Source organism: Phaethon aethereus (assembly GCF_964289735.1).
Source record: "Phaethon aethereus genome assembly, chromosome: 14".
Lineage (NCBI taxonomy): Eukaryota > Metazoa > Chordata > Aves > Phaethontiformes > Phaethontidae > Phaethon > Phaethon aethereus.
Window position 1 is genome coordinate 13865117 of NC_138590.1, and position 27904 is coordinate 13893020.

At 46.8% G+C, this 27904-nt stretch overlaps 1 protein-coding gene across 4 annotated transcripts in view; it reads right to left on the minus strand.

The window, feature by feature from the left end:
• The window catches only part of GRIA1 (glutamate ionotropic receptor AMPA type subunit 1), a gene marked incomplete at its 5' end in the record, with an annotated part of 127691 nt that overhangs the window by 59901 nt on the left and 39886 nt on the right, over window positions 1–27904 (minus strand). For 3 of the 4 annotated variants that reach the window (XM_082006080.1, XM_082006078.1, XM_082006079.1), the window contains 2 exons: window positions 2476–2660; window positions 4092–4331. In XM_082006080.1, coding sequence (XP_081862206.1) covers window positions 2476–2660; window positions 4092–4331 — 425 coding nt within the window. The remainder of the gene's footprint in view (window positions 1–2475; window positions 2661–4091; window positions 4332–27904) is intronic. The other variant, XM_082006081.1, reaches the window with a different exon arrangement.

Here is a 27904-nt window from a genome sequence, read left to right on the forward strand (position 1 = left end):
AAGGCCTGGCTCATAAACGACAGTTACCTCGGCAAAGATAAATCATGCCCTCGAGACATGACACAAAGAAATCTCCGAGAAAGAAATCAGGTCATTTTCCCATGTATCGTTAACACTGAGCACTGGCTCCCCTATAGTGGCAGTCTCCAGAATGCGAGGACCGCCTTGCTGGAGTCAGCGGTGGCTATTTGTGCTATGTGTACGGAGTGGGGAGAAGAAATTAAAAGTGTGTGCAAGCACCAGGGCGTACGTGTGAGGGACTGATGCTAAACAGCCATCTCCAGCTCTGCTGTTCACCAGGGAGCACAAACCCACAGCCACTGAAAGATAGAGACAGGCTTGTCAGGCAAGAAGAAAAATGCATTAAAATGTCCCGGAGAGGCTGAGGCAGCTCTTTGAACCCCTCAGACGCTCAGAGAGCCCGGGCAAACAGAGCGGTGACATCCATGCAGAGGCTGCTGGTGCGGTGAGCCGAGAGACCGGCTGCCAGCCTGAGTTTAAGTCCCAGCTGAATTTCACGTGCTAATGAGCCGAACGCTATCTTTGACTGCCTCCGGTCATCCGCATGTTGTGAAAGAGCTGGCATCCCCTGCTTCCAGTGGGATAACTACCTCTGCTCTCAGAAATCCCTGCGGGCTCCAAACAAGAATTCAGATGAGGAAGAAAATGGACTACACAGGTCTGAAAAAGTTATTCACAGCAATATCCCTAACAGGAGTGTTACCTCCAAGGCACAGACTTCTGTTGGAATTGCTCTGTCTTTAATGGAGGAAAACATAACATTGTCCCTCTTTCACCTGGGAATGGGTGTTTTTTACAGCACTGCAAAACAAATAATCACAAGATCTGGATTTTTAGTGTTCTTACAAATAACTTTACTTATATCTAAGTTTAACTCTTGCTCCAGTTATGTGAAGAAGTTTGAAAGAAAGACTTACTTTCCTGCCCATATTAGAAAAACTAGATTATATTTGACTACAGAACTTAACTTTCTGTTAGACAAACCAGGCTTAAAACATCATTAACCCTAGAAATCTGATATACCTCATAGGATAGTCTGCAGAAAAGGAGAATTCACTGCCTAGGTCCTGTCAAAAATTTTGCTCACCTGCAACTACTCCATGGTCAGAGAGAAGACTTTACCCTCCAGAATAATCTGGTCTCTCCTTCATGAGCGTGGCCTTTACTTTGAGGTTAAGACCTGCTACCTGCTTTGTTACGGTACATAAGAGAGTAGCACCCAGAGACATCCAGCAAGGACGGATTGTGCTCGCCGCCGAGCCGTGCAGCTGGTGAAATGGCAGTCCTTGCCCCCGACAGCGAGCAGCTGAAGTGTGAGACAGGAGATGACAGGCAGCTTAGACAAGGCGACGTGCGAAGCACGAGGTATGAGTGAGCTGGTTATGAGGAGTACGACAGCGGGAGTCGGCGCCCCGGCCACGTGGCACGGCAGGGCCCTTGCTAAGCCACGTGGGTCAGGAGTCCCAGCGGTGGGCAAGGCCTTGGCTGTAGGGTGAGAGGGAAAGGTATTGTGGCTGGAGTTGAAGAGGGGGCACAAGCCTGGCCTGGGACCTGTCCGTGGCCTTGCATTAGTCTCCTGTCCACAGAAGTCCATATTCGGGGCTTAGGGAAAGCATTAAAGGAGGCGTGGAGGAAAGAGGATGGGGAAAATTTGGGTCTGCACTACTGGGCGACCTGTCTAGTTTGAGGATGAGTAGGGCAGGGCACACAACCTAGGGGCTGAGTCCTCTGTTGCATATCCCATCTGCCTGGTGGCTGTGAGCTGACAAAACAGCCAGGAGATGGCTGTGAATGAACGTGCCTCTCCCAGTGCAAGGCATGAGAGGAGCTGGAAACATCTGATCCTGCTATAGCCTGGATGCCTTGGGAGGATGGGGAGGTCTAGCCTGATCTGGAGACAGTGCTCCCGAGGACACTATGGATGTACTGTAAAGCTTCTCCATCTCTGTACTGCTGGCACTGGTTGTGAAAATTTGGTGCAGCACATGGAGGCTGGAGGACCAGGAATCTGGCAGTGCCGATTCACACCCCCACCCTAACTCACAGGAGGTGGGAAAACCAGAGAAAAACTCAGCAGAATAAGGAAGTGCGATGTCTTGTGCACACTGCTTGGCGGAATGAGCACAAAGCAAGCTCGGGGAGGAAGGCGTGTAAAGGGCTCAGCAGAGGAGTCAAACAAGTAGGGAACATGGAGCAGCAGATCTCACTCAGCATGGACACATGAGAGCTCCTAGTGTTCATATGGCTTTACAGTTGCCACAATAACACCACGGAGAAATACCTGCAAGCTCGGCAGCCCACTGCAGTGCACACACACCACATCCAATGAAAGCCACAATGAGCCATGAGACTTCCAGCATGAGAGAAGAATGGGGAGGAGAAATTCTCCAGGAGAAACAACCCTTCCCGCCCTGCATGTGAGACCCCTCCCAGAACAACCAGCACCAGCACAACCTTGCTAAGGATGATGTTCAGCCGCTCAGATTCACAGTCCACCACCACCAGCCTTTCCTTCTTCTTCTCCAGCTCCTGAAAGAGCACGCGGTAGCCCTCTTCTGTTGTTGTCAGGATGTTGACAGCTGTCACCTGCCAGTTCTTCTCGGCTGCAGTGTCCAGCACTTTCTGTAGGACTGACAACCCTATGATGGGAAGAGGGGGGAAGAGGAGAGCAGGGGGAGAACCAGGTTTTAGCAGTGCAATGGCATCTTCCCATCCCTCTGACAGCCTGCACAGCTGCCTCAAGCCGGGCTGCACACAGCATCGCAAGAGTGCAGCAGACCTACAGAGAGCAGCTGATAGCCTAGCGTCTCACCCAAACACAGCTGGGCTAGAACCGACGACTCCTGCTTTTTCTGTCCTAGCACAGGAAAATAGGCTGATTCCAGGCCTAGTTTTCCTTTGTAATCGGCAGATCAGTCTCGTTGATCAGGCCCTGCTGTGTGATTCAGATAAGAGCTCTAATCCCTGCCTCCTTGTCTGTCACTACCCAAATCACTTGATTTCTCTGGGCCATAGTTCCCTTCTCGTCTTTGATCTGTTTAGGCTGTATGCTCCTAGGATTAGGGACACCCTCAGCAATCACAATACACAATCATATTCAGCATCCCTGTCTCTCTCGGCAGCATCTCATCAGAAAACTTCATTATCTTTAAAAGGAACTTGCCTAAATTAAATGCACAGCCTTCCAGAGGAGATAGATACACGTAATCAGCACCACTGTGGAGTCCTGCTAAACAACCCTGCCCACTGCAGTCCTTTTGGGATATTTGGTGTGCCCATGCCTTGTAACAACAGAAAGCAGGGTGGGATGCTTTTATACCTTCTCCTTGTCTCTTAAGGTCATCCTGTCCCTGCAAGGGCTAATGATAACTTCCAGGACAGAGCTGTGAATCACCCTTACGTCTGCACTGTCCTTCACAACTCTGTTTTGCTCTTGGCCTCCAAACCTGGAGCTTTAAAGTCATCTGAGAGCTGGGGAAACTGAATCAAAGAGCAATGAGCTCACCAGCCCTGTTCATGGTTTAAAAAGTTAGATAATGTCTTCCAAGAACCCAACAAAGGCTTTTGTTATTTTACATAGGCAACTAACACAGGAAACGTGGAGTTTTCCAAGCTACCTACCAGAAACACACACATGTATCACAACTGGATGTGGGCTCAGGTGAGACCTGAGCAGCTGTTTGTTCACATTTTATAAACTTAGGACTCAGTGGCCTTGAGTTTGACAGACCTATTCAATATGAGGCCTATTGAATATAAACAATTTCCCCATTTGAAATTCAAACCACTTGCACATTAAATATCAATTGTGTTGATGGGGTTCAGACCTGACCTTATGAACACAGACATACTGGGTCAGGCTAACGCTTCATCTAGATCAATGCTCACCTTCAGCAGTAACGAATATTTAGAAAAGGAATAGAGAACAGGGAAGGCATAGGGTGACCCTTCCTTTAGCCACGCTCTCAGCCTCCAGTAACCCACAGTAAGATGACTCCTTGAGGCCAAGACTCCATCTAGACCACTATGTTTAATTGCCTGGTAACCCTTCCCACGTACTTGTGACTTACCCCGATCAGCATCATAAATGTACACAAACTTCTGCCAGCTGTAGTGCTCAATGACACTGATGAGGGCATCCTGGAGCTCTGGGCGAAGCTGGAGAACAAACTGGTTGGATGTTTCGACAGGGAAGCTTGGTGTTATGAAGCAGACGTGGAGTGCCCCGCAGAAAGACGTGAGCATGTTGACAGTCCTCCTCTCGTAAAATCCAAAGATGGCGTAGACACCCTTGGAGAACTGTGAGCAGACTGGTGGAACAGAGAGAAAGGTCATGAGGGCAGAAGGACAAAGAGGTTTCTCAGGGAAGTCACCAAAATAAACCTTTTCCCTGAGATAAACTGCAGGCTTTCTGGAATAGATCATTTTCCCTGAGGCTTGTGGGTTGGTGAACACAACCTGAGAAGAACGGCTTGTGGCCATGGGGTGCTCTGCCCTTGATCTCCACAGACCTGCTTTACCTTTGATAGGCAGAAGTGACACAGAAGAGTGAAGTCAGTATCCCCAAGGTTCTGCTGAAGATTTTGCTGGTTCTGGGATAAAATATGTTATCTGGACAAGGGAACCCCTCAGCAGAAAAGCACGGTGTCTCACCAAGCCCTGCCTCCTTGGGATGGCAGCTGTCTGGCCCATGGAGCTATGTTATTATGGGGGAGAAAGGCTGCAGTTACAGCTTGCTATTGCAGTCCCAGATGCATTCAAGGAGCAGAAAGAAAGCATTTGCATGACAGCACAGCCCTTTATGGCCAATGACTCCAGGAGGAAACCATGGGTTTGACCTCAGAAGCTGAGACCACGCTGAGAGGGCATCTCAGCAAAGGTTCACCTAGGTTCAACGCAGTCATAGCACAGCTACAGGGCGGTTTGTCCCAGGGCATGAGCTGCTGGCACTGAAGTCAGAGCCTCTGACACCAGGGGTGTGTTGGTGCTTGAGGACACTTGTGTGGCAATTTCTGGTTTCCTCACAAAGCCATGATGAGGGAGGCTGCGGGCTCAGTGAGGTAGTGGTGGTGGCCTAGGAGGTCTCCATGAGGAGTGCTCACTAGGTTCTCTGGCAGATATTTGGGTCTGATCTCAGCAGCTGGTGCTGTGCTGCGCAGGGAGGGCTCTCTCGGGTCAGAGCCCTTCTCGGCAGAGCACTTAAAGAGGTTGTGAAAGCTGCTGGAAAAATGCCTCACGATCTCAGTGAGGCAGAGAGATTCACACTTTGGGTTGTAAAACTCAGCCCCTGAGACACTCAGGCGCATTTAATATCACTTCTGTTTATGGCACATCCCAAGTTACCATCAATAAATCTCCAAGCCGGAGGTGGTGGCAGTGACAGAAGTCCTGGCACTAGTGTCTCCTCCTGTTGTCACTCTGACTCTGAGACCTTTGGCTGTGACATTTATACTGACTCAACACTTCACACATCACTCGCCAGGCCCTCCCAACAGAACGTAGGGTGAGAAGTTGGATGAGACATTTTGGGGTCCCCTGACAAGCGCTCTGCAATGCTTGGGAATCCCTTGACATGGTTTCTGCTGGTAGCTGCCAGTACCAAACCTTCTGCGTGCGTGGCTGAAGACAGGCTCCTAAACATGAGGTTGCTGCATCCTTAGCTGGGCTCCATCCAAGCTCCGTCCCTCCAGTGGGGACCAGAAGTCATCTCTGACTGGCTTACAGCCATCCTGGGTGAGATTACCTTGCTCCTCACTTCTCTACTGCCAGCATCAAATATTCAGAGGGGAGAGCAAGAAATCTGGCTTCCCACTGTGCAAAGCAAGTCTCCGCTCCCATCTCACCACCAAAACAAAGCAGCCAGATTTTTGAAACCGCAGAGCGTTGAGAGCTGAGAACTGAATCTCATGACTCTGGTGAGAATTTTTCCTTCCTCTTGGAACTGAGCCCAGGTTTTGGAAAGCCCAGCCCAGCAGTTTGTCCCCAGGGTCACCCATCCTCTTTTCGCCACTCAGTGTCTATGGTCTCACATACCTCAGCACCCTCCTCCCCCAAGAGAATTCATATTTCTGCAGGGCAGGGACTTCTCGCAAAGCCTGAACCATGATGGAAATAAAATCCTCTTCTCTTTATTTCCACGCCAGCATCTCTCTGTGCAATCGGCGATTGTGCCTGTACCAGCTGGAGTCACTGCCCTCATCATGAGACTGACACATTCAGGAAGAAAAGTAGCGGATATGGATAGAAATAGTCTGAACATCATTTCCATGTGACTGGACCAGTGGGTCTAATGAACAGTGCGACATACCATATGCGAGAGATCAGAACATGATCTCTGGAGACCCAGACTTCAGACTCACTGAACGATTAAAGCGACATTCTCGGGGCAGCTGAACAATCCAGCACAATTAATAATCCAGACAATATACTTAGCTGGCTTGTTTTGGTTTGTTTTAGGCAAGCCATGGCTTCCTTGAATTTTATTTTATATTTGAAATGAATCTATTATTTTTTACAATTTTTTTTTTTTTAACTCTGTGGCTCAGTCACGCTCAGGCAGCCCTCCTACACTGTTCTGAGACACTCATCAATCCCAGCGTTTGAAACAGATTGCACCAACGACGACTGGGAAAACGAACAGTCTTTATCATTAGTAAGTTTGGAAAGAATCCTGGCTCGCTTTGTACTTTCAGACTAAGAGGAGCCATGGACAGGCAGATAATACGGAAGAAAAAAAAAAAAGACCTGCTGAGGATTATCACCCAAAGAACAAAAGATAAACTGTTGTGTCAATTAATCTGGAAAAATGAAAAGAATGAGAACTGCAGCCACCTTTCTGGGACTGAACTTGGCGTAATGTAAAAGTGGTGGCTGCAAAATTAAATCTCAGGACTATTTTAAATTACAGATGTTCCAAATGAATTTTCCCAGCAAAACTAAAAAGAAGTTACTTGTCATTTATTTAATACACTAAGAGATAGCTGGAATTTCTTTATATTTGCTTTAATTTTTTTATGAAGCAAATTTATTAACAATTGTGTTCTCATTTGATTCCTCAGCAATTTCCTAATAACATACTATTAAGAATTGTGAACCTTAACTAAAGGAAGCAAATATTTTAAACTTCTTTTGTTTTTCTAGTGGAGAGGAAGCTTATAAGTTCTTCAGCAGTCACCGGCCTCTGACTGATGCTTTTCTGAAAAGATTCTTTTTTATAAAAAGAAACATAAAAGGGATAAAGATCATGCTGGAATGGAAGGTCCAAGAAGTTGAGCTCTTCTGGTCAATTGGCTGGTGGTAACATCACACTTTGCAAAGCCTTGTGCCAACTACCTGTTAACAGCTAGATGGCCACAGCCTGGCTTTTCCTACAGAAGAGAATCACAGAATCATTAAGGTTGGAAAAAACCTTTAAGATCATCGAGTCCAACCATCAACCCACCAGAGATGCAGTCAATCTGGTAATTAGCTGTAGCAGTTGAATTTGGACAGTTCAGCCTCCAAAGCTCATTCCTGCAGGTGGAAAACTGGGTGAAATGCAACAGGATAAATGTTTGCGTAGCCAATGATGTGAGCGCGAGTGAAGAGCGTTTACTTGGATGCAAATGCAGATGTTTTTGATAGTTTGCATGTGCTATCCTTGGCCTCTGGATTGCACAAAGGGAAAGAAGGACAGAGAACATTTATTCTGGGCTGTAACTATGCTACTAGCTTACAATGAATTTGTTATTAAATACAGAATAGATTTTCTCTAAGCAAGCCCTCAGAAAACACAGTTCATAATGATTGATAACCATGGCATACGGCATTGATAACCACCATACGGCAGGTACTGCCGTATTCACCCTGATCAGTCTTGTATAATTGATCAGGTTGGGACTTCTGGCTGGGACACTCCCAGTGTGTACTGCACCAGGCACCATGGACATCTCATATCCCTCCTTCTCCAGGCATAGGATCTCTCACTGGGGCTCCCCAGTGCCATTCCATGAACAAAATTAGGTAAAAGCAGAGGCATTAACTTGATTGTCACCTGGTCGTGCTGGAAAGACAACCCAGCAACAACCATCTGTTCTCTGGATACAACTCTGCAGCGCCTGTTGCAGCCAGGTGAGGCAACAGCTCCTCAGACTGTTCTAAAACACATCTAACACAGCAAAAATCAAAATAGCTTTGTAAGTTAGTTAAAAAGTGACCAATGAGGTAGAGCAAGCAGGAGGAGGCCTCCTCTCTCCCCCGTGGACAGGTAACCATTGTGGAGTTGGTGTGTTCTTGAATCCAGTTGAGGAAAAAGCACTCATGCTTCACTCATGCTTGAAATCCCCAGGGTCTAAGAGTCTAGTCCTGCAATTTACCTCAAGTTTCTCTTTTCATACGGAAATATTCAAGGTAAAGCGTTTAAACTGGAGAGAGGAAACACTGATTTTATTGAAAGCACACGCAGGATAGGACACCTACTTGGCAGCTGAAGAGAAGCAGCTCTGTCCACCTTTGCAAATGCTTCCCATAAAAACAAAAATACATGCCCACAACTTCAAATTGCACATTTTCTCCGCATAAGAAGAAAACAAAAGAGATGTTTTGAGTCTATAAAAATTCCTGGGAGACTTTTTTTGGCTAAAACTCTCAACCAGACACAGAGATAGCAGCTGCACAAGACTGATTTCTGCATTTAGGAGGGCCAGAGATATTTTGGAACTGGAGGTTTGATCTGATCCATGTGAAAGGCCGATGTCAGATATAACAGGTGTCTCATTTGGATTTTGGTAAAAGCAGAAGGGAAAACAAAGTTGCTCTCAGAAATGGTCACCGCAAAGAGGGGCTGAAACAGTCTCAGCAGTTGAGGGAGAAGGAAGGGCAAATGGGCTGCACAGAAGGATGGGAATGAGGATTTGGTCTCCAGCAGTGAAAATGGTGCAATTCTGCTGAGAATCTGCAAACAGGACTGCAAAAAGGGAACTGCTCCCCGTGGATGCAGCTGGAGAAGAAGCCTGGTAGGAGATCGCAGCAACTGCTCATCTGCCATTTCCTTTAGAAGCAGAATTTTCACCATTTCACTGAGTTTAAGACTAGAAAGGGACATTAGATAATTTCTACTGACTTTTTGTATATCGTGGACCATTAAGTTTCACCCAGATACCCCTGGAGGGAGCCAACAATATGGTTTAGTTGACTGTTGGGAGACTCAACTGCTGGATGCCTCTGTCAGAGAACAGAAGTAGCAGAGAGAATGCTAATACCCAAAGCCACAAGAGCAGTAAAAAAACTGATTAAACAAAATAGCCCCAGGAGTTCCCCACAAACAACTCATGTTCTCTGTTGCAGAAGGAGACAAAAACCCCAGATGGTCCCTGCCAGATCTCGGAGGCCTTCCTGACCCTGGAGGATGTCATATTGGAGATGCATCTAGGAGGGAAGACAGCACACCCTCTCCAGGAAAGCCATTCCTACAATGCTGAGCTGCAGGTGTTGTGAGGATTTTGAGCAAACTATTCTTCATAGCCCAAGCAGGCAGGGAAAGAGAAATGCAATTTGGAAATGTAGGCTCCAAGGTAAGAAGAAATCTTTGAAACCACCAAATCCAGTCCACACAGCACTTACTCTAGAAACCAAATAAACAAATGCTTTTTAAAAATTGCAAGATGAGTGTGGCCAGACCTTGAGGGTAGTAAAATAGTCAGCTGACTCTACTGTCCTCTGTAAGTTATTAAAGGCTAGCCCTGCAATGCCTGCAGCCCCAGTATCAGAGTGGCATCTCCTTCATCTGCCCAAACCTCCTGGGACACAGAACCAAAACCTTCACTTGGAGCAAAACATACTCATTGACAACAGTGGTGTCAAGGAGCAGCTCCCCCATACTTTTCTTTGCTCACTTGGAGCGTATGTGTGCACATGTGGGAAAGAGGAGGAGGGATGTGCATGCGTAATTTATTTTTAGCGTGCCCTGCCTGCAGGCGACCCTTACGCGGTGATGGAGAACCTGACATCAGGTTGGCGAAGCTGGTGGAATTTCAGTGAAAGAGCACTAGTGTCTGCTTCAATTAGGATCAGCTCAGCTTTCCTCCCAAATGTTTGTCCTCACAGTTCTCCAGTGTGGCGTAGGTGCCAGAGCGCATCTCTTCAGCACATCCCAACGACAGCATGTTCCTACAGATTTTTCTAGCGGGGGAAAGCCAAACAGATTCTACACTCCCCCATTGCTCCATGCATGTATTTAGCTGACAGCATATATGTCCCATATATTCGATCAACTGCAAATCAGGCTGATGCGATATCACAAGAAATGTATGTTTCTCTTTCAAATGTATAAAAGACAGAGAAGTGTGTCTTCCATCATTTTCCTGCACTGCTGCTCTAACCATCTTGGAAGCTGGAAAGTAGTGTTGATTTTTACATTAAGATCTATTTTCCTTCCCTCATATTTAAACAATAATCTATAACTGAAGAGCTGCTCATAACTGTTTATGCTGATAGCTTCAATTTCTTTAGTTAAGTTCACCTGCCTGACAAATAAGTCTTAGTTTGTCTGGCTGACAAATGACAAGTTTCCCTTGAGATCAAATTGGATTTGGGATACTTTTTTCTTGCACGCTGCTGAGTTTAGGAAACAGAAATAGAATGGCACCTTTGTCAAGAAAAATTAACAACATGAACTCTCGGTCATTGAAGTGCACTTCTGAATTATAATCGTGGTGGTGGAAGATACGGCCATGGGAAGTTGACTTTAACCTCTCTGTCAGAGATCCGTTGAAAATCATAGCTCTTCCACTTGTGTACTTCACATCTTGAAACCTCTTTTTCTTTTGCTACTAGAGTCTTTGAATGTAGTTCTTATGATGTATGACTACAAAACGGAAGAGAAAATCCAAATATCAAAGGTCTTAATGGGGTCACTGATCTTGTTGACAAAAGGAAAGAAGGAATAACAAGATGTTTGACAAGACTTTCCTTGTTTGCTTTGCTTGTTTTTAAACATATTGTTACTTTGGGATTGCTAACATTTTGTTGAAACACATAAAATACAGAATTAAATATATTAAAGGGTTTCCAGTCAATACTTAAACTATTTCTGAGCAGTGGTGTCACTTTTAATAGGAATTAGATACAAATCCCCTACATGAAACACACTGAGATCACCAGCATCTTTTAACGGGTCCTGGACAAGAATCCAAAGGAGACCTGGGACTTCTGGAGTCACAGATTTAGTTGTCCCCTTAAACGAGATGTCAGCTGACAGCTATATTTTCTGGGTAGCCTTCAAATGATGGCTAACCCATTGAAAGAACAGAGACACCACTGGAAAGGACATGATGCCCATCTCAAGCAGCATTCAGATTTCGCAAAAGCCCATTACTTCTGTGATTAGAATTGGGTTATTATTCTATGATTGGAATTAGGGTGTGCTGGTTTTGGCTGGGACAGAGTCAATTTTCTTCATAGTAGCTAGTATGCGGCTATGTTTTGGATTGTGCTGAAAACAGTGTAGATAATATAGAGATGTTTTTGTTATGGTTGAGCACCTGCTGCTGATGGGAAACAGTGAATCAATTCCTTATTTTGCTTTGCTTGCGTGCGTGGCTTTTGCTTTACCTATTAAACTGTCTTTATCTCAACCTACGAGTTTCCTCACTTTACTCTTCTGATTCTCCCCCATCCCGCCATGAGGGGAGTGCGCGAGCGGCTGCGTGGGGCTTAGTTGCTGGCTGGGGTTAAACCACGACATAGGGACAGGGTGACTAATGAGGGTCCAGGGGCTAAAAGGTCAGATTATGTGTAAGGGGAAACGGGTCCTGGGACATCTCTGTTTCAGCTTTGTTACCTAATCATGACTGGGATTTTTGCTTTGTGAGGTGGAGGAAGGTGACTGCCTTTCTCTGAGCCCTACCTGTTCCAGTCAGAGTCAGAGACTGTCTCTTGCACCATGGTCATATAGACCCAGAATAAGACTGTATTCTGAGCTGGAAGCACTGATGCCGTGCTCTCAAGCTGTGCAAGGTACTTGCTGTCTACTGCCTTCATCTCTCCAATGTTCCATACCAGGGTCACAGCTTTTCCATAGCACTCCCTCCTTTCATAACTTTTTTAAAACAGATGAGACATGCAGAAAGCCTTTGGTGCCTGGAAACAATTGAGCATTTTTCAGCTCTACTAGAGGATATGACTTTTCCACCTTGTCTCATTTTTAAAATGGGAGTCTTTTTGAAAAGATTTTCTTTTCCTACATGCCAGTCTAGCTTATTTCTGGGCTACAGCTAGCTATCAAACCATGGCAAGCAAACGCAGTTGGGATACAGTCTTCTGAGATCCTTTTATGGCACATTATGTCATTAAAAATCATCATATTTAGCTAATGAAAAGTACACCTCCTGCTCCTGGAGCCCAGGGGTGGTCCACCTGTGGCTCTTGAGCCTTGCATTGCTTTTGAGCGGTTTGATGTTGATACACGTGCCAGATTTGTCTTACGCTCTCAGCAAGTCTGCTGGGCAGTCTGGCTTTACGCTGTGTCCAGAAAGAAGCAAGCTGAAGATGCTGGCTGTACTGGGCTGCCGTGGAGCAGCAAAAGCTCTGCAAAACCAGCTGCTATCTCCTGCTCACAATCCTCACCTCGAGCTCCCCTGCAGGTCCCCTAAAAGAGGGGGCGATGCCTCGCAGGGCCACCAGCTGCAGACAGATGTTACAATGGGCCCCACGGGCTCTGGAAGACCAGCTCTCCCTACTCTCATCTAGCCTCCTACAATGAAATAGAAAACCAAAAATTCGTCCTCACTGAACTCTCCATGTCAGAAGCAGAGTCATAAATATTAAAGCAAGTTCACTACAAATGAAGAAGTGACAGCGAGGGAGGCGAGGGACGTGGGTTGAACCAATTTTGCTTTTGCTGCTTTATTACATGGCCTTTTGTATTATATTGGTCCTTTTGCAGATAGTGCTATACTACGTAAACTAAGTACAGTATCACGGTGTAGCTTTCTGCTGGGGAGCATGAAGAACAATGGAGGAAAAGAACCACACCAAAATCACAGCCTATTAATATGGTACTTAGCACACTGCTCTTAGTTCAGCACAACATTTAATTCTGGGCTATAAGAGCTGAATTATTAAATCAGAGTAAAAAGAAGGGAGTGAGAGGCAGGAGGGAGGAAGATAAGCAGTAGCAGAAAGAAAATTGGTCACATAAAGAAGAGCTCACTGCAGATGAAATGCATTTTGTCTTCAATAGCTTCTTTTCTTTCCCTAATACATTATATCTGTTCATAGACATTAAAGCCTGCGACTGTCTTCAGTGCAAACTTCAGGTTCTGATGAGGATTTTGTAAGTGCCTGTCTTGAAACTGGTTGCAGGTTGCAATGCAAAAACAAGACTATGAACTTTCCCTGGAAAATTTATTCCAACATTAATGTTACTTCCATTGGGGAAGGAGAGCGTTAATGTCTGCCTCGACAGCTCCTTAATCTTCATCCTAATAATTACAATTTTGGTCCCATATCCCCCTGCTTCATAAAATATGTGCATAGACACTCCCAAATTTTCTCTGGTCTGTGCTTTTGCAGATGTGCCAGTTTCGAAGCCAAACTGATGTCTCAGTCTCTGATGTGTTCCCTGTGGCATTCCTGAGGCTTGTGTCGTTGCCTCCAATTACGAAAACAGTATTTCGGTAAATTTTCTCAGCTGTGTTGTTTCTGGGCTTTTTAAGATTATTTCCTGCTCATAATAATGTCTCCGCTAGCCCTTCCCTGAAGCCTGCAGCAGGCATGGAGTTCAGTCATGATATATATGCTCCTTCTTCGAGGTTTGTAATGAAGGTAGCAATCAAGACCGTTTTTAGCTGCAGCTCTGTACCAGCATCTCTCCCTGCCCCATCAGTTCAATACCTTTTAATTTTCCATCACAGTCCTACCTGGTGAAGCTTTGGCCATTTGTAATCTACAGGATTACAGCATTTTAGGCCACTGAATTCCATACCGTAAGTTACAGCATCAGGACCAATGTTCGTGATTTGGCAGGCAACTGAAGATCAGACTAACTTTCAACATGGTTATTTCCACGCAGAGACATGCCAATGTGTTTATCAGCAAGATGGGCAGTCAGAACAGCTGTACTCAGAGAGCAGGTCTGAGTAGGAAGGTCTCATCTGGTGACCAATGACAGCAGGAGACCGGGTGGCCCAGCAGACCTCCTCCAGTCCTGGGTCCACACATGGTATGTTCTGTGCCTGGAAGTGTTGAGGTCTGACCTGTATACAAAGCTCCCCTTTCTGCTTCTAAGAGTTCTCATGGTGGCTTTAAGCGTTTCCCTTCCCAGACACTGAGCTTTCACCAGCAAGATACGTGACACGTACCAAAAGCATATGCCTGTTTGAGAACGACAAGTCACGTACAGCGGTTCAGGTCACAGCACCTGGACAACTACACACCAACGTTCTCACTGCGATGAGGTGGTCTCATGCCCTGAGCCTGCTTCTCCCTGTACAGTCAGAGGCGAGGACCTATAATCCCTTCTCCCCGTCTCTATTTTTTTCCCACTCTTGCTTCTTAATTTTCCAACTTTTAATTGTTTTGTGCTACAGTGCATAAAACCTTATCCTTGCCTGCCACTGAACTAACACAACTTATTTTAAGGCTTTCTTGATAACAGGCAGGAAATTAACAACCTCATTTGTTAACACTCTGCATTTTTCTGTTCAAAGCAGCCAAAGAACCTGCCAAAACACACACACACACACATACACACCCTCTGCCATGATCCCAAACACTTCCCAGGCATGTATTTATACTCAGGTGCAAGCACTGGGTTTCTTGGGCTCAGGTGTCAGACCCCTAATGATCATCAGCCCACGCAGCTAGCTGCAGCCAGGCAAAGCAGGCGTTAAACTCTGTAAAGTCAGATTGGGCACGGTCCTGGTGTGCCCAGGTTTTAATCCCTGCTTCGGATGCGTGTGAAAAGACACCTTTATACTTCCTTAAACACTGACTCCTTTTCCTGATACTGATTTTTTAAATTGACAAGAAAAAACACTAAACCCATTTTTAAACTCCAGGGGGGCGTTGCCTTCAAAGAAACATAGGGATATGTTTGTTTACAAACAGAGAAGGACTGGTGAGAGATGTGGTGGTCGGAGGCCGTCTTGGGCTTAGCGACCACGACATGATAGAATTCTCAGTTGTGAGGGAAGTAAGGAGAGGACTCAGCAAAACTGCTATCATGGACTTCCGGAGGGCAGACTTTGGCCTGTTCAGGTCACTGGTTGAGAGAGTCCCTTGGGAGACAGTCCTGAAGGACAAAGGGGTCCAGGAAGGCTGGACAGTCTTCAAGAAGGAAATCTTAAAGGCACAGGAGCAGGCGGTCCCCATGTGCCGTAAGAAGAGCTGGCGGGGAAGCCGACCGGCCTGGCTGAACAGGGAGATTTTGCTGGGACTCAGGGAAAAGAGGAGAGTTTATCACCTCTGGAAGAAGGGGAAGGCAACTCATGAAGAGTACAAGGATCTCGTTAGGTCAAACAGGGACAAAATTAGAAAGGCAAAAGCCCAGCTAGAGCTCAGTCTGGCCACAGTCGTAAAGGATAATAAAAAATGTTTTTACAAATATATTAACAACAAAAAGAGAGGCAAGGAGAATCTCCATCCCCTACTGGATATGGCGGGGAACATTGTCTCCAAGGACGAGGACAAGGCTGAGGTACTTAATGCCTTCTTCGCCTCAGTCTTTAATAGCCACTCCAGGTATCCACAGGGTATTCAGCCCCCTGAGCTGGAAGACGGGGATGGAGAGCACAATGTACTCCTCATAATCCAGGAGGAAGCAGTCAAGGACATGCTAAGCCACCTGAACACCCGCAAGTCTATGGGGCCTGATGGGATCCACCCAAGAGTACTGACAGAGCTGGCGGAGGAGCTTGCCAAGCCACTCTCCATCGTTTATCAGCAGTCCTGGTTAACAGGGGAGGTCCCAGAAGACTGGAGGCTTGCCAATGTGATGCCCGTCTACAAGAAAGGCCGGAAGGAGGATCCTGGGAACTACAGGCCTGTCAGCCTGACCTCTGTTCCAGGGAAGATTATGGAGCGGTTGGTCTTGAGAATGCTCACAGGGCATCTGCAGGACAACCAAGGGATCAGGCCCAGCCAGCATGGGTTCATGAAAGGCAGCTCCTGCTTGACCAACCTGATCTCCTTCTATGACCAGGTGACCCACCTAGTGGATGAGGGAAAGGCAGTGGACGTTGTCTACCTGGACTTTAGTAAAGCCTTTGACAGCGTCTCCCACAGCATTCTCCTGGAGAAACTGGTGGCTCATGGCTTAGATGGGTTTACTCTTCGCTGGGTGAGGAACTGGCTGGATGGCCGAGCCCAGAGAGTTGTGGTGAATGGCGTTAAATCCGGCTGGCGGCCGGTCACGAGTGGTGTTCCCCAGGGCTCGGTTCTGGGGCCAGTCTTGTTCAATATCTTTATAGATGATCTGGATGAGGGAATTGAGTGCTCCCTCAGTAAGTTTGCAGATGACACCAAGCTGAGTGGGAGTGTTGATCTGCTGGAGGGTAGGAGGGCTCTGCAGAGGGATCTGGAAAGGCTGGATCGATGGGCAGAGGCCAACTGTATGAGGTTTAATAAGGCCAAGTGCAGGGTCCTGCACTTTGGCCACAACAACCCCATGCAACGCTACAGGCTTGGGGAGGAGTGGCTGGAGAGCTGCCCGGCGGAAAGGGACCTGGGGGTGCTGGTTGACAGCCGGCTGAACATGAGCCGGCAGTGTGCCCAGGTGGCCAAGAAGGCCAACAGCGTCCTGGCCTGTATCAGGAATAGTGTGGCCAGCAGGAGTAGGGAAGTGATCGTGTCCCTGTAACTCGGCACTGGTGAGGCCGCACCTTGAATACTGTGTTCAGTTTTGGGCCCCTCACTACAAGAAGGATGTTGAGGTGCTGGAGCGTGTCCAGAGAAGGGCAACGAAGCTGGTGAGGGGTCTGGAGCACAAGTCTTATGAGGAGCGGCTGAGGGAACTGGGGTTGTTTAGTCTGGAGAAGAGGAGGCTGAGGGGAGACCTTATCGCTCTCTACAACTACCTGAAAGGGGGTTGTGGCGATGAGGGTGTTGGTCTCTTCTCCCAAGTAACTAGTGATAGGACAAGAGGAAATGGCCTCAAGTTGCGCCAGGGGAGGTTTAGATTGGATATTAGGAAAAATTTCTTCACTGAGAGGGTGGTCAGGCATTGGAACAGGCTGCCCAGGGAGGTGGTGGAGTCGCCATCCCTGGAAGTGTTCAAAAAACGTGTGGATGTGGCGCTTCAGGACATGGTTTAGGGGACATGGTGGTTCTGGATTAATGGTTGGACTTCATGATCTTAAAGGTCCTTTCCAGCCTAGTGATTCTGTGATTCTGTGATTCTGTGATATGCCATATACCTATGTCGGATATGTGGGCATTATTAGCAATTCTAATTGGCTCAGAATTATGCTTATCCTGTTCTTCCCCACACATGGATACCTGTGCACTATAGATGCAACTGCCACTCTGCATGTGTTTGTAGGATGCCTGGCACAATGCTACGAGGCCTCTGTGAGGTCCTGTACTGTATATATGTTAAATAGCCATAAAGCCAGCCAGGGAACAGTCTCCTCAGAGTAGAGGATTTCCTTCCCAGCAGAGAGGAGAGGAACGATATGGCTGGCTCACCACAGAAAGTAAAACAAAGGTTAAGGAGGGGCCTAAATGGAAAACCAGGAGAATTTTACCTAACCTGATCGATCTTTTCGGTGGTGACGGTGTCTTGTGTTGTGCTCTGCCTTAAAATACCTCCCCGTCTGGGAGGGAGGCTGGCTGACGCAGGCTGCCAGAGGACACTGAGGATGTTGCCCTCTCGGCTAAGCTAGTGTTGGCCTTTCTGGCGTTATTTGCTCGTTTTAAAATAAAAGGCAGCAGGCAAAAAGCACAGGGTACATTGTGTGGGGCAAGCACCAGCGAGCTCACCTCTCCTCAGGAGCACAGTCTCACTGGTCCGGGCAAAGAAGCACTTTCACTTTTGCGGGACAAAGCATTCTCCTTTGAACAAAACCTCTCACATACAGGACAGAGCATCTCGCCCTTGAAGTGCAAAGCGGTGCCTAAACCCACCAGTTGACACGTTATTTGTAAACATTCACGTTTCCTATAAATTTTCAAGTCTACATTACAGGTATCTGCTGAGTCAGCAAGGCAGATGCCCCAAAACCTACATACGCCATCACCGCTCCAAAAGTACCATCTTCTCTGCGATCACTGGAGCCTTTAGCGTCTGCCAAAAAGAGGCGCAGCAAAGGTGCAAACCCAGCAAACTACACTCACCATGAAGGGGTTAAGCCTCTAGAGCACAACCCTTTTGTGCTACCTGGTATGATGTATTCACCTAAGGTCTGTCAAAGCAGGAATTGTTTTGAAACCCCATTTAACACCTCAGCAAGGGCTGAGTTAGGTGCAGAATGACAAGATCCTTTGACATCCGAGTGCTGCCTTTTGTGGGCTGAAGTGTCTCCCTTGGTGGTTCTTTGCTGTAGTCATTTCTCATAGGGTTTTTATTTTTCCTTTTCACATTAATGTTCCGTTCCATTGTGCTCATAGCTTTCTTCAGGCCTACTTAATGTCAGGGGGAATATTACCATTTCTTCCCTGTCATTAGAACAACTTTAATCCTGTCTGCATTACGAGGGCAATAAGTGATAATAGCTACCACATTTTTATTTCTGCAGTGCCTCTGAGCACCAGGTTTTTTGAAAAATCACAAACAAACAAGTTTAAGCTTGGGATCTTTTAAACCCAGTGGGAGACTCTGTTGTCTGGGGAGCAGGAACGCAGAACTGCGACAGATGGCAAGATCTGGACCTATGGTTTGCAATTTTACGGTCTCTGGTGAAACTTCTGTGCGAATCGCTCGCTGTGGGTGGTGGAACAGTTTACATGAAGAGCATCTTGCTCGTGTGACCAGATGGAGCTTCTCCGGAGAGGTGATACTTGTTAAACCGGGGCTGCAAGCAGCTGTAGAAGCCAGCTTCCCTCTCACAGGAGGTGAAGGCATCCGCCCCACTGCACAGTGCGAACGGTGGGGATGGGGGAGCTGGGGAAACACCACTCTCTGCCCCACTGCTCCAACAAGCCTGGGGGTAGATCTGGAGTCCCTGTGTGAATGCGACCCAAAATACCAAATATCAACCAGGGAGCTGGCTACGTAGCAAGACCTTCACTGAAAATAAAGTGGAATTCAAGATTTTCCTGAAAAATCTTGGGTATAAACCAGCATGATGGAGGGGGGTTTTACAGCTACAGACTTCTCCTGAACTTGCGCTTGGATCCATAACAATCATCTCCTGTAACAAAGTGGTCCCGTGAGGAAATGAACCTCACAGGACCGAGGAAAGGACCAGGAGGTGGGAGGAGCTGCAAAGCACATCGCTAATTATGTAAAACTACCTTGGATGCACATCTTTTCCCTAAAAGACCCTTGGGCAAACAACTCCCATTAATGTTAGTGACAGGTGGCATCAAATTCTCAGACACAAAGCATTATAATAATGTTTTCTAGAGAGACAATAACTTTGGGAAAGGCTTTTCTACTATGTGTGTCACTTGCAGAGCTTCATGTGTTCGCAATAAAGATTTATGCTAGTGAAAAATACCAAGTCATCTTCTCTACATAGAGGCCAGTGAAGATACCAGGAGCATCTCAGTTATCCTGAACAGCCTGCACTGCCAACAGGACTGAGAAAATAATCTGAAAAAATGGGACACGTGTTTTAGGGAGAAGAATGTGGGAGCACTCGTAACGTTGGAAAAACATGGAGATCTCTTCCTGATGTGCCTAGTTACATACAAACACCTTGTCTACCGATTTCCATTCTGGGAGAACTCTTAAGCTCCTGAAGAAAGAGGCTCTGTAGTGAGCTGCAAAGAGCAAGAGAGATCAGGTAAAACACTCTGCGTAAATGCAACTTGCGGGGAGGCCAGCCAGAGCACAGGAAGGGAAGTTGTTAGAGGTCATTCATCATTCGGGAGCAGTGACACCACACATACAGATGCAGCTTCTGTCTCAAGCAGTTACTCAGTGTAAACGGAAGGCTATGACATGATTTAGGCAGCTACTGAGAAAACACCACTGCTGCTCAGCAGAAATTTTACCTGTAAAATATTATTTAGACAGAAAAGCAGCAGCAGACTGGAGGATGCTAATTTGTACCACTTCTCACATGCATCAGACCCTTTCACTATTCACCAGATGTTGCTCAAGTCTTCTGTCAACATTGCAGAGAGATGCCTCTGATGAAATACATTTGTCCATGAAATCAGTCACTGGCCACCCTAGGTCAGGCACAGAGAACAGAGAGGCACCAGGAGCATCAGGTTTTCAAGGAGTGGAAACAGTCCTGAAATTCAATGGATTTAACAAATATTGTGCAAGACAACTGAGCCATGGAAAGCTTCACACATCAGGTGTTAAATTTGCTTCCCACAAGGAAAACTGAGGAAACTATACTGTGTTATGGACTCTAATGGTAAATTTAAAGTGAGCACATGAATGGCTAAAGGTATAATTAACCTAATTAAGGCATCATTTATTCCAGAAGCCTCCAAGGGAAAGTAAGGTGGAACTGCCATCTATGAAAAGGTTGCCAGGACAGAGGCTACTGCCACCAGCGGGCAAAACCACAGTAAGGACTTGCTCTGGAAGGAACAAGGCAAAAAGAAACATCCCTCGGGCAGATTCCTCTGTCCCTTGGTGAGCACTGGGAGTGAAATGTAAAAGCCTGTGATTTACACCTCTGGGATTGTCCTATCTAAACTGGTGAGGGCTGTGATTTTCTTCTTTCTGTACTGCAACCCACTTTAGGTGCTGAATATGGCAAAGAGGAGTGTGTAGCTGTCACTTTGAGTTCCTGACCGTCCTGTTAGAGGAAAGATTAATTTCCCTGTGAGAGAAATTATTTTTGGCTGCCTATATTTAACATGGCAGTTGAACATCTGCAGTCATATTTCCTAAGCATTTGTTGTGAACATTCCTCTGCACTGCTAGTCCTGACAGTAGAGTGGTGTCAGTCGAGAGCCTTGGTAGCATTTCCAAAGCATGCTTAAATGACTTAGTTGACTACCACATCCCTTTAAAGAAGAGGTGTTGGAATGATCTGAAGGTGATTTGGGATCTAGGCACATAAGGAAGCCGTATGGTGCACGCAGCCATTGAAACTTGGGCCTTAACTCACATATACTGAAAGGATGTCTCCTGTGACAGCTTTTGTGCACTCGTGAGGTCTGACGCTTTCTTGACATTTCCTGTGGAGCAGGTCTAGCCTGGGATGGCATGTGCAGCTGGTTTTGTTGACAGAGGTCCTCTGTGCACATGCGCTTTGCACCCACCCGATGGCACAGCTGTAAACGTCTGGCTATAATACACTTGCATCATCCTGTGGATTTCATTCTTAAATCTCACACAGAAGGACCAGAGTAACGAGAAAATCATCCACTTTCTGTCTGATTAGAAAGAATAGTCTATGAAATACAATTAAGACAGTAAGACACTTTATTTCAGTGTAGAAAAGTTGTCTACATTATAGTCTCCTGGTAACTACATCGAGGCCAAGAGAATTACACTGGGTCTGAGTATGGTCTCGTTTTGTCAGCTGGGAAACACAACACGTTTCCTGAATGAGGCTGCAGGGATACAGGACCTGATTTCTGTGTGCCCTCAGCTGTGACTTGCTTGTAAAATGTACTTGCTTCAGGTCTGCTTGAGCACAGGTCACCAAGGTCCTCCTCAGAATCATCCTCAGGCATGAAATCAAAAAGAATTTGTGATAAAAGACCCTTAAGAAACTTGTCCTGACATCCTTATTGGAAAGTCCTTCAAAGCAGATGTATGGGAAACAACAGAAACCTGTGGAGATGTGAAAGCTGACAGGGAGAGGGGGAATGGGTGAAGGGAAATGCAAGCTTGAGGTTCATTAGTAGGGGAACAGCAAATTTAATTTCAAAAACAATTGGGACTTTAAAAGAGGAAAAACAAGAATGAAAGAGAATGTGAAGGGGAGCTGAGTGCAGGGGCATTCAGAGATACAAGGGCCAGGTACCTGTTTTTACAAGGTGGGGGAGAAAAATGGACTTTCACCTTCTGGGTCACTCTGTCTTTTTTATCTCAGAATGGACAAAGACAATAACACCATGTTCTTTAATCCTTCCTAGTCTTAGTTAAGAAAGGTTTTTTCCAAACCTCACTGGCTAAAGCTTGGCAGCCTATCCTCCATGAACCTAATTTTTAACTTCAATTCACAGTTGGACAGACTGAGGCAGTCATCTGTGCAAAGCCACACAACAATTTTGGGGAGGGACCCAAGTGCCCTCACATGAGCCTCTCTGTCAAGGGACAATGTGAAGAATGGGCCCAGTGCAATGTTTTTCCAGTGGGATGCTCACAATTCACCAGTCAAATGCATTTCCCCAGTGGGTGGTGACTGTTCCATGGGGCACTCCCTGTCCCCATTTGCTCTTCTTGCCCATCATCATCCCTCCCATCAGAGGAGGGAACGCTCTGAGAGCAGAAGGCGGCAATGGGCACGATGCTCCTCTCCAAGCACACACAGACTTGGCACTTCACCCAAGGCTCAGGGATTCTGTGACCAGCTGTTGAGTGGGCACTTTGAAATGGAGCTCATGTACTGGCTTTAACACTAAACCCATTGCAATTCCTCTCACAGCTCAACCTCACCCCCCTGCTGATTCGTGCTGGGCTAAAGGTTTCTAAAAGGAAGAAGGACAATGTGACCTCCTGCCTGAAAGACTAGAGACCTTCCCAGAACAAAATCATGGCCCCCCCAAACACCTCTTGTTTGGCTCTCTCTGCGTGATTTAGCGATTTGTTAGCTCTTAAAAAACAGAAGGGCTATCTAATCACGATGGCCATGCTTGACTTTGAGCACAGCATAGAGCTTTGTGCCCAGTTGGTGGCTCTTGAGCAGAGCTACTGCCAGGCAGTGGTTTCTAGGCCGAGCAAATTCCTCCCTGTGGGGCAGGGATAGCACTTCTGTGGGCCCCATTGTGAGTCCATCCCATCTCCAGTCCTCAATGGAGCAAAGAAGAGTTGTTATCCCTGTTGGCTCTGCCAGATGCGTGCAATATGCACTGCAGGTCTGTCCAATGAAGATGTAGGAGGGGAAGTTGGCCACCTTTGCCATAGAACTTGTCCTATTCCTGTATCAAACTGACATGGCTTTTACTGGAAAAGAAAGTATCTTTAAGAAAGATATAAAGACCCCATTTTTCAGACAATCTCTATATTTAAGGATCATGCTTCTGCAGGAAATTTTCTTTGGTACTAACAAGGACTCTTAACTTCTGGTCATAAGCCTTCTCTTTTATTTTCTAGCCATGAGATCTTATATTTGTGCAGCACCTAGCACCAAGGGGAATCTCAGACTGCAACTGCTTGGTTTTTAGCTGCCTTCTTTAAAAAGTAACTACATTCTTGAAAGCTACAAAGCAACTAGCTAGGCTTTTGATGATCTTTCATTAAACAGAAAGCAAATATTCAAGTGGTCTACTGGACAAGCAAAGGATCAACTTTTTTGGAAAAAAGGTTACCTTAGATGCCCCAGCTATTTTAGTTTGTTTTATCATAAAAGGTTTAGTAGGCTTTACTTTTAGCATTTCTGAGATGAAACTAATGCTGATGGAATGGATCCCATTCAGACATACTGCAGACAATAAAGCTAGTTGGAAATTTTTCAACTCTCGTTTTTCCCCTCCGAATGAAAACTGAGGTTTGATTAAAAGTAGGAAGTCGCTGATTTTGACAAAACATCCTGATTATCCCACGGAAAAGCAGAAGGGGGAAAAAGTTTTACTGTTAAGCCAGAATGTTAAAAAATAAGTGTTGGGATGCAATCAAGCCTCCACCCCTTCTCTGGATCATAAATTGTTCGAAGACTGCTGCCAGTATCCTTTCCACCTAGAAGAGGTACTGTACTGGCAGCTGGCCGGAGGAGCAGGAATAAATCTGAGGTGAAAGGGGATGATATGTTGTCAATGGAAATGCTGCCAGCATTCATGCTCAGATGCGGATGGGCAGCTTAGCCACTCCCAGAGCCCCGTGTCCTGAGAAAAACACCCTTAAATCACATTTAGTCCGCACCAGGACAGCCTCCTCTCAGCACAGCACACACCTTTTGCCCTGCCCTGCTGCCGGGGTGACGCTCCCCACGTGCCGCAGCGCATCCGAGCCGTCAGCCCCCTCCTCCCCGCTGCGCACCCTTCCCCTGCGCCCGCAGGTACAGCCGTGTCCTTACTATACTGCAGCTTCCTCCCCGGCCCCGGGAGCACCTCCGCGTCAGGCTCAGCGGCACCCCGTAACCCTTCCCACCCACGGGGCACGGCTTTTTCTGTCCCCCCGTCCCTGCGGGCAAGGACCCTCCGCGCGTCTCCGTTCTGCGTCCCACCGTCACAGGCACGTGCTCGGCCGAGAACAGCCCCGCAGCGCTGCGAGCGCGGGCACAGGCACGCACCCCTGCCGCGGGAGCCCTCCCGCACGTCCAAATCCCTTCCGCCACACACCTCCCAAACCCTTCCTACCGCATCCCACCCCGACGCGTGCACACACGTGCACGCACACACACGCGTTAATCCTTCCATTAGCTAAATCCTGGCTTTTTACAGCGGCGTTCTCGCACATAGCCCTCCTTATCATCCCGCTCACAGACACACGGGCTAATCTCTCCCCGTGTGCCATGCACAGCCGTCCGCTTATCTTCCCTCTCTTCTACACGAGCACACTTTTTTTACACAGAGACTAATCCTTCTCAGTGTCACGTACCTCAAAATCCTTCTTACAACGCCTCCTCGCACACTGAGTAATCCTTTTCAGAGCCTCACACACATGATCCCGCTGACAGCATCCCTCCACACGCATGCACAGCCACACGCAGCATCCCACAGCGTGTTTCACACGCACAGGAGCTTTTTCGCGTGTCACACACACTGTTATCCCCCTTCCTGAAGCAGGTATTTTCCGCTAAGTTCACATGCATGTGAACCTACCATCGGTGCAGTAAAACCAGCATTTTTCTGAAGACAGACAAACTAATGCAGATGAGGTATTTGGGGGTAAAACCTTGGGTATTTGGGCAACTATCCTAGAAAATGGCGAGCTTGTCTCATGAAGAGACATTTAAAAGATCTGGCATATTTAGAGCAGGGAAGCAAAGGCTGAGAGAGGATGGGTTGCTGCCTATAAAAACAACACAGGGGTAAACACTAGAGAAGGGCTATTGATGCTGAAGGACAACACTGGCACGAGAACAAGTGAGACTAAACTAGTCATGAATAAATGCAGGCTGTGAACCACAGGAAGATTTGTAACCGTGGGAAGAGAGCAGCTTGGGTATCGCTTTCCAGAGGGAGCACTGGAGCAAAAAGATCTGGCTTCATCTACAGCATTTTTGTCTGCGAGCACAACCTGGTGTCGGTGACCCTGAGGTCCCTTCCCGTGCTCGCTGTGCGGTTCGGGCTCGTTGTGCCCTGGCACACCAGCACACTATTTCTATCACAAGAGGTCAATAGTGCAAAAGCACTTTGTTCCTTGGCTTTGTCCCCCCATATGTAGCAGGGGGTGAGAAAACAGAACCCTTCCCTTTGTGCCTTGGAGAGGTGGGTCTCACACAACGACCTTACACCCACCCATCACCTCCCAGTTCTCTGCCTTGACTCACTAGCAGGTATGGCAACAAAACCATCCTGGCCCTTTGCTTTTTGACCGTGACATTCATGGCTCTGCAAGCGATGAGAGGGAGCAGAGAGCTCCCCTCTCTGTGTGGGAAGGGCAGGCGCAGCCCCAGGGATCTGTTTTGATGGCTGTGGCACGCAGGAACCGCTCTCACATTCCCTGAGCACACATTTACATTCCCAGAGTCTCCCGCCTCCGCTCTTTGGCTGTCTCCAGAGACGCCAAACATCTGACACGTCTGATAGGAATTACGTGTCTGTAATATGGGTGCAAAAAACCACAGGAAAGTGAATATTTAGTGGACTGCAAGTGCTGCTGCACGAGCCATTATCCTCCCAGGAGCAGGTGAGCCTAATGCTTTCCTCCCCTGTATCTGGGTAAGGCAGATGAAGGAGTTGCTGGCTGAAACAGCTATAAAGGTCCATACCATTTGCATAAAGATGAAACAATCTCTTTTGAAAGGGGTAGAAAAAAACCAAGACGTTTGAAAGTTTCTGTACACCTCCCGTCATCAAACATGGGGCTCTGCCCCACGGGACTGAGTAAACTCTGCTTACGCTGAAGTCAATGACTTTTAAAAAACTCGAGGTAAACAGAGACAGCAGTTACTCAAGCGTGGGTGCCATTTATTAAAGTGTGGTGTGAGGGCAACCAAGCGCCCACCAGCCGGAGAGGGCTGCAGGGGCAGGAGGGGACTGGAGGTGCACAAAGCCCATGGCGGAGCTGTGAGGAGCAGCTTCACACGGAGCGAAGGGGAAAGGAGAGAATGAGGGTGGGAAGATGCTCCCCCTTCATACTTCGGAAATCGTCTCTTACGGAAGTTCACCTACATTTTTTTAAATTGCAAATCAGTCTCTTGTTTTTTATAGCCACGAACATCAGGAGAGAACACACAAGGAAAATCTGGCAAATAGAGCTACCAACTTACTTTCTCCTCTTAAAAAGTCACACCAAAAAAAAAAGCATTAGATTTTTTTTTTCCCAGATAGAAATATCAAAATGAAACAAGAATACTTAGTATTGTGCTCTTTCAAATAGCCTATAAGTTTCCTTTTGGTCAGGGAAACTGATAAAAATGTTTTTGTTTCTTTAGTTGTAGATTTTTAGTAGTTTTCACTCTGCAGAGAGAAGATGGAAAAACAGAAATATGAAAATAGGTGGAGATTGGCATCACATGCTGGGTTTTTTTTCCTGTTTCCAACTGGTAGGTGGGAGGTAAGTGGCAAACTGGCAAAAAGTGTGAGCATATATAGAAAATCTCCACGTTTACCTTTTATTTCAGATTTGCAATGTCAAAATGATAGTAAACATTTATTGAAACTACTATTTCCTTGAGGGGGAAAAATCTTTTATGGCAAAGACCTATTTTGAATGAGAAAACTTTCCACAAGCTTTCAACCACCTCTAGACAGAAATCTGTAATGATCTGCAATGGTCTGGGGTGCAGCAATGGGGAAAAAAAAACAACGTTGAGGGAGACGTGGTGCATTGGCATCAGCCACAATGCAGCGCAGCGAGCACAAAACTCTGGGACAAAATCAAAAAAGCCAAATCAAATTAAAGGATGGAGAAAAACTAAGGAAAGTCACAAGTACTTTCAAACTAAAGTGAAAAAAAAAGGTTCATAAATGCCACAAGTGATGTTTCCAAAGTATACAGCACATGGTATTGCAGGTCAAGCTCTTGCACAGGCAGCACAGACCTCTTCAGCTCCTGCTCCAGGCCTGGCTTTGCCTAAGTACAGCTTGGCTGTTTCATGCCAGTGTAGCCGTCGGTACAGTGGGCAAATACTACACACCTCATAGGGCTCAGCCCAGAAAAACACACTTGAGCCTTTTCTTTTCCACTGCAGATGTAGATGCAGAGCTCTGAGATTATGAGCTGTTCAAACAGCGAGCTCAGCCTGGGTTTGGAAAGAGCAGGTCCATTCCTGGAGTCTGCCTCAGTTCTACCTCATGACAACCCACCACTCATACACACCTTTCCAGAGGGGTCTCTCAACCCTCAGAAGAGGCTAGCACCCAACTGAGAGAGGACACCCAACTGAGAGAGGACACCCAACTGAGAGAGGACAACTCCCCCTTCGTATGGTGGGGGAGGCACCCATGAAACACCTCCTCAAACCTGGCGGAGGGCAGAGGTGAGGGATTTCACATCTCA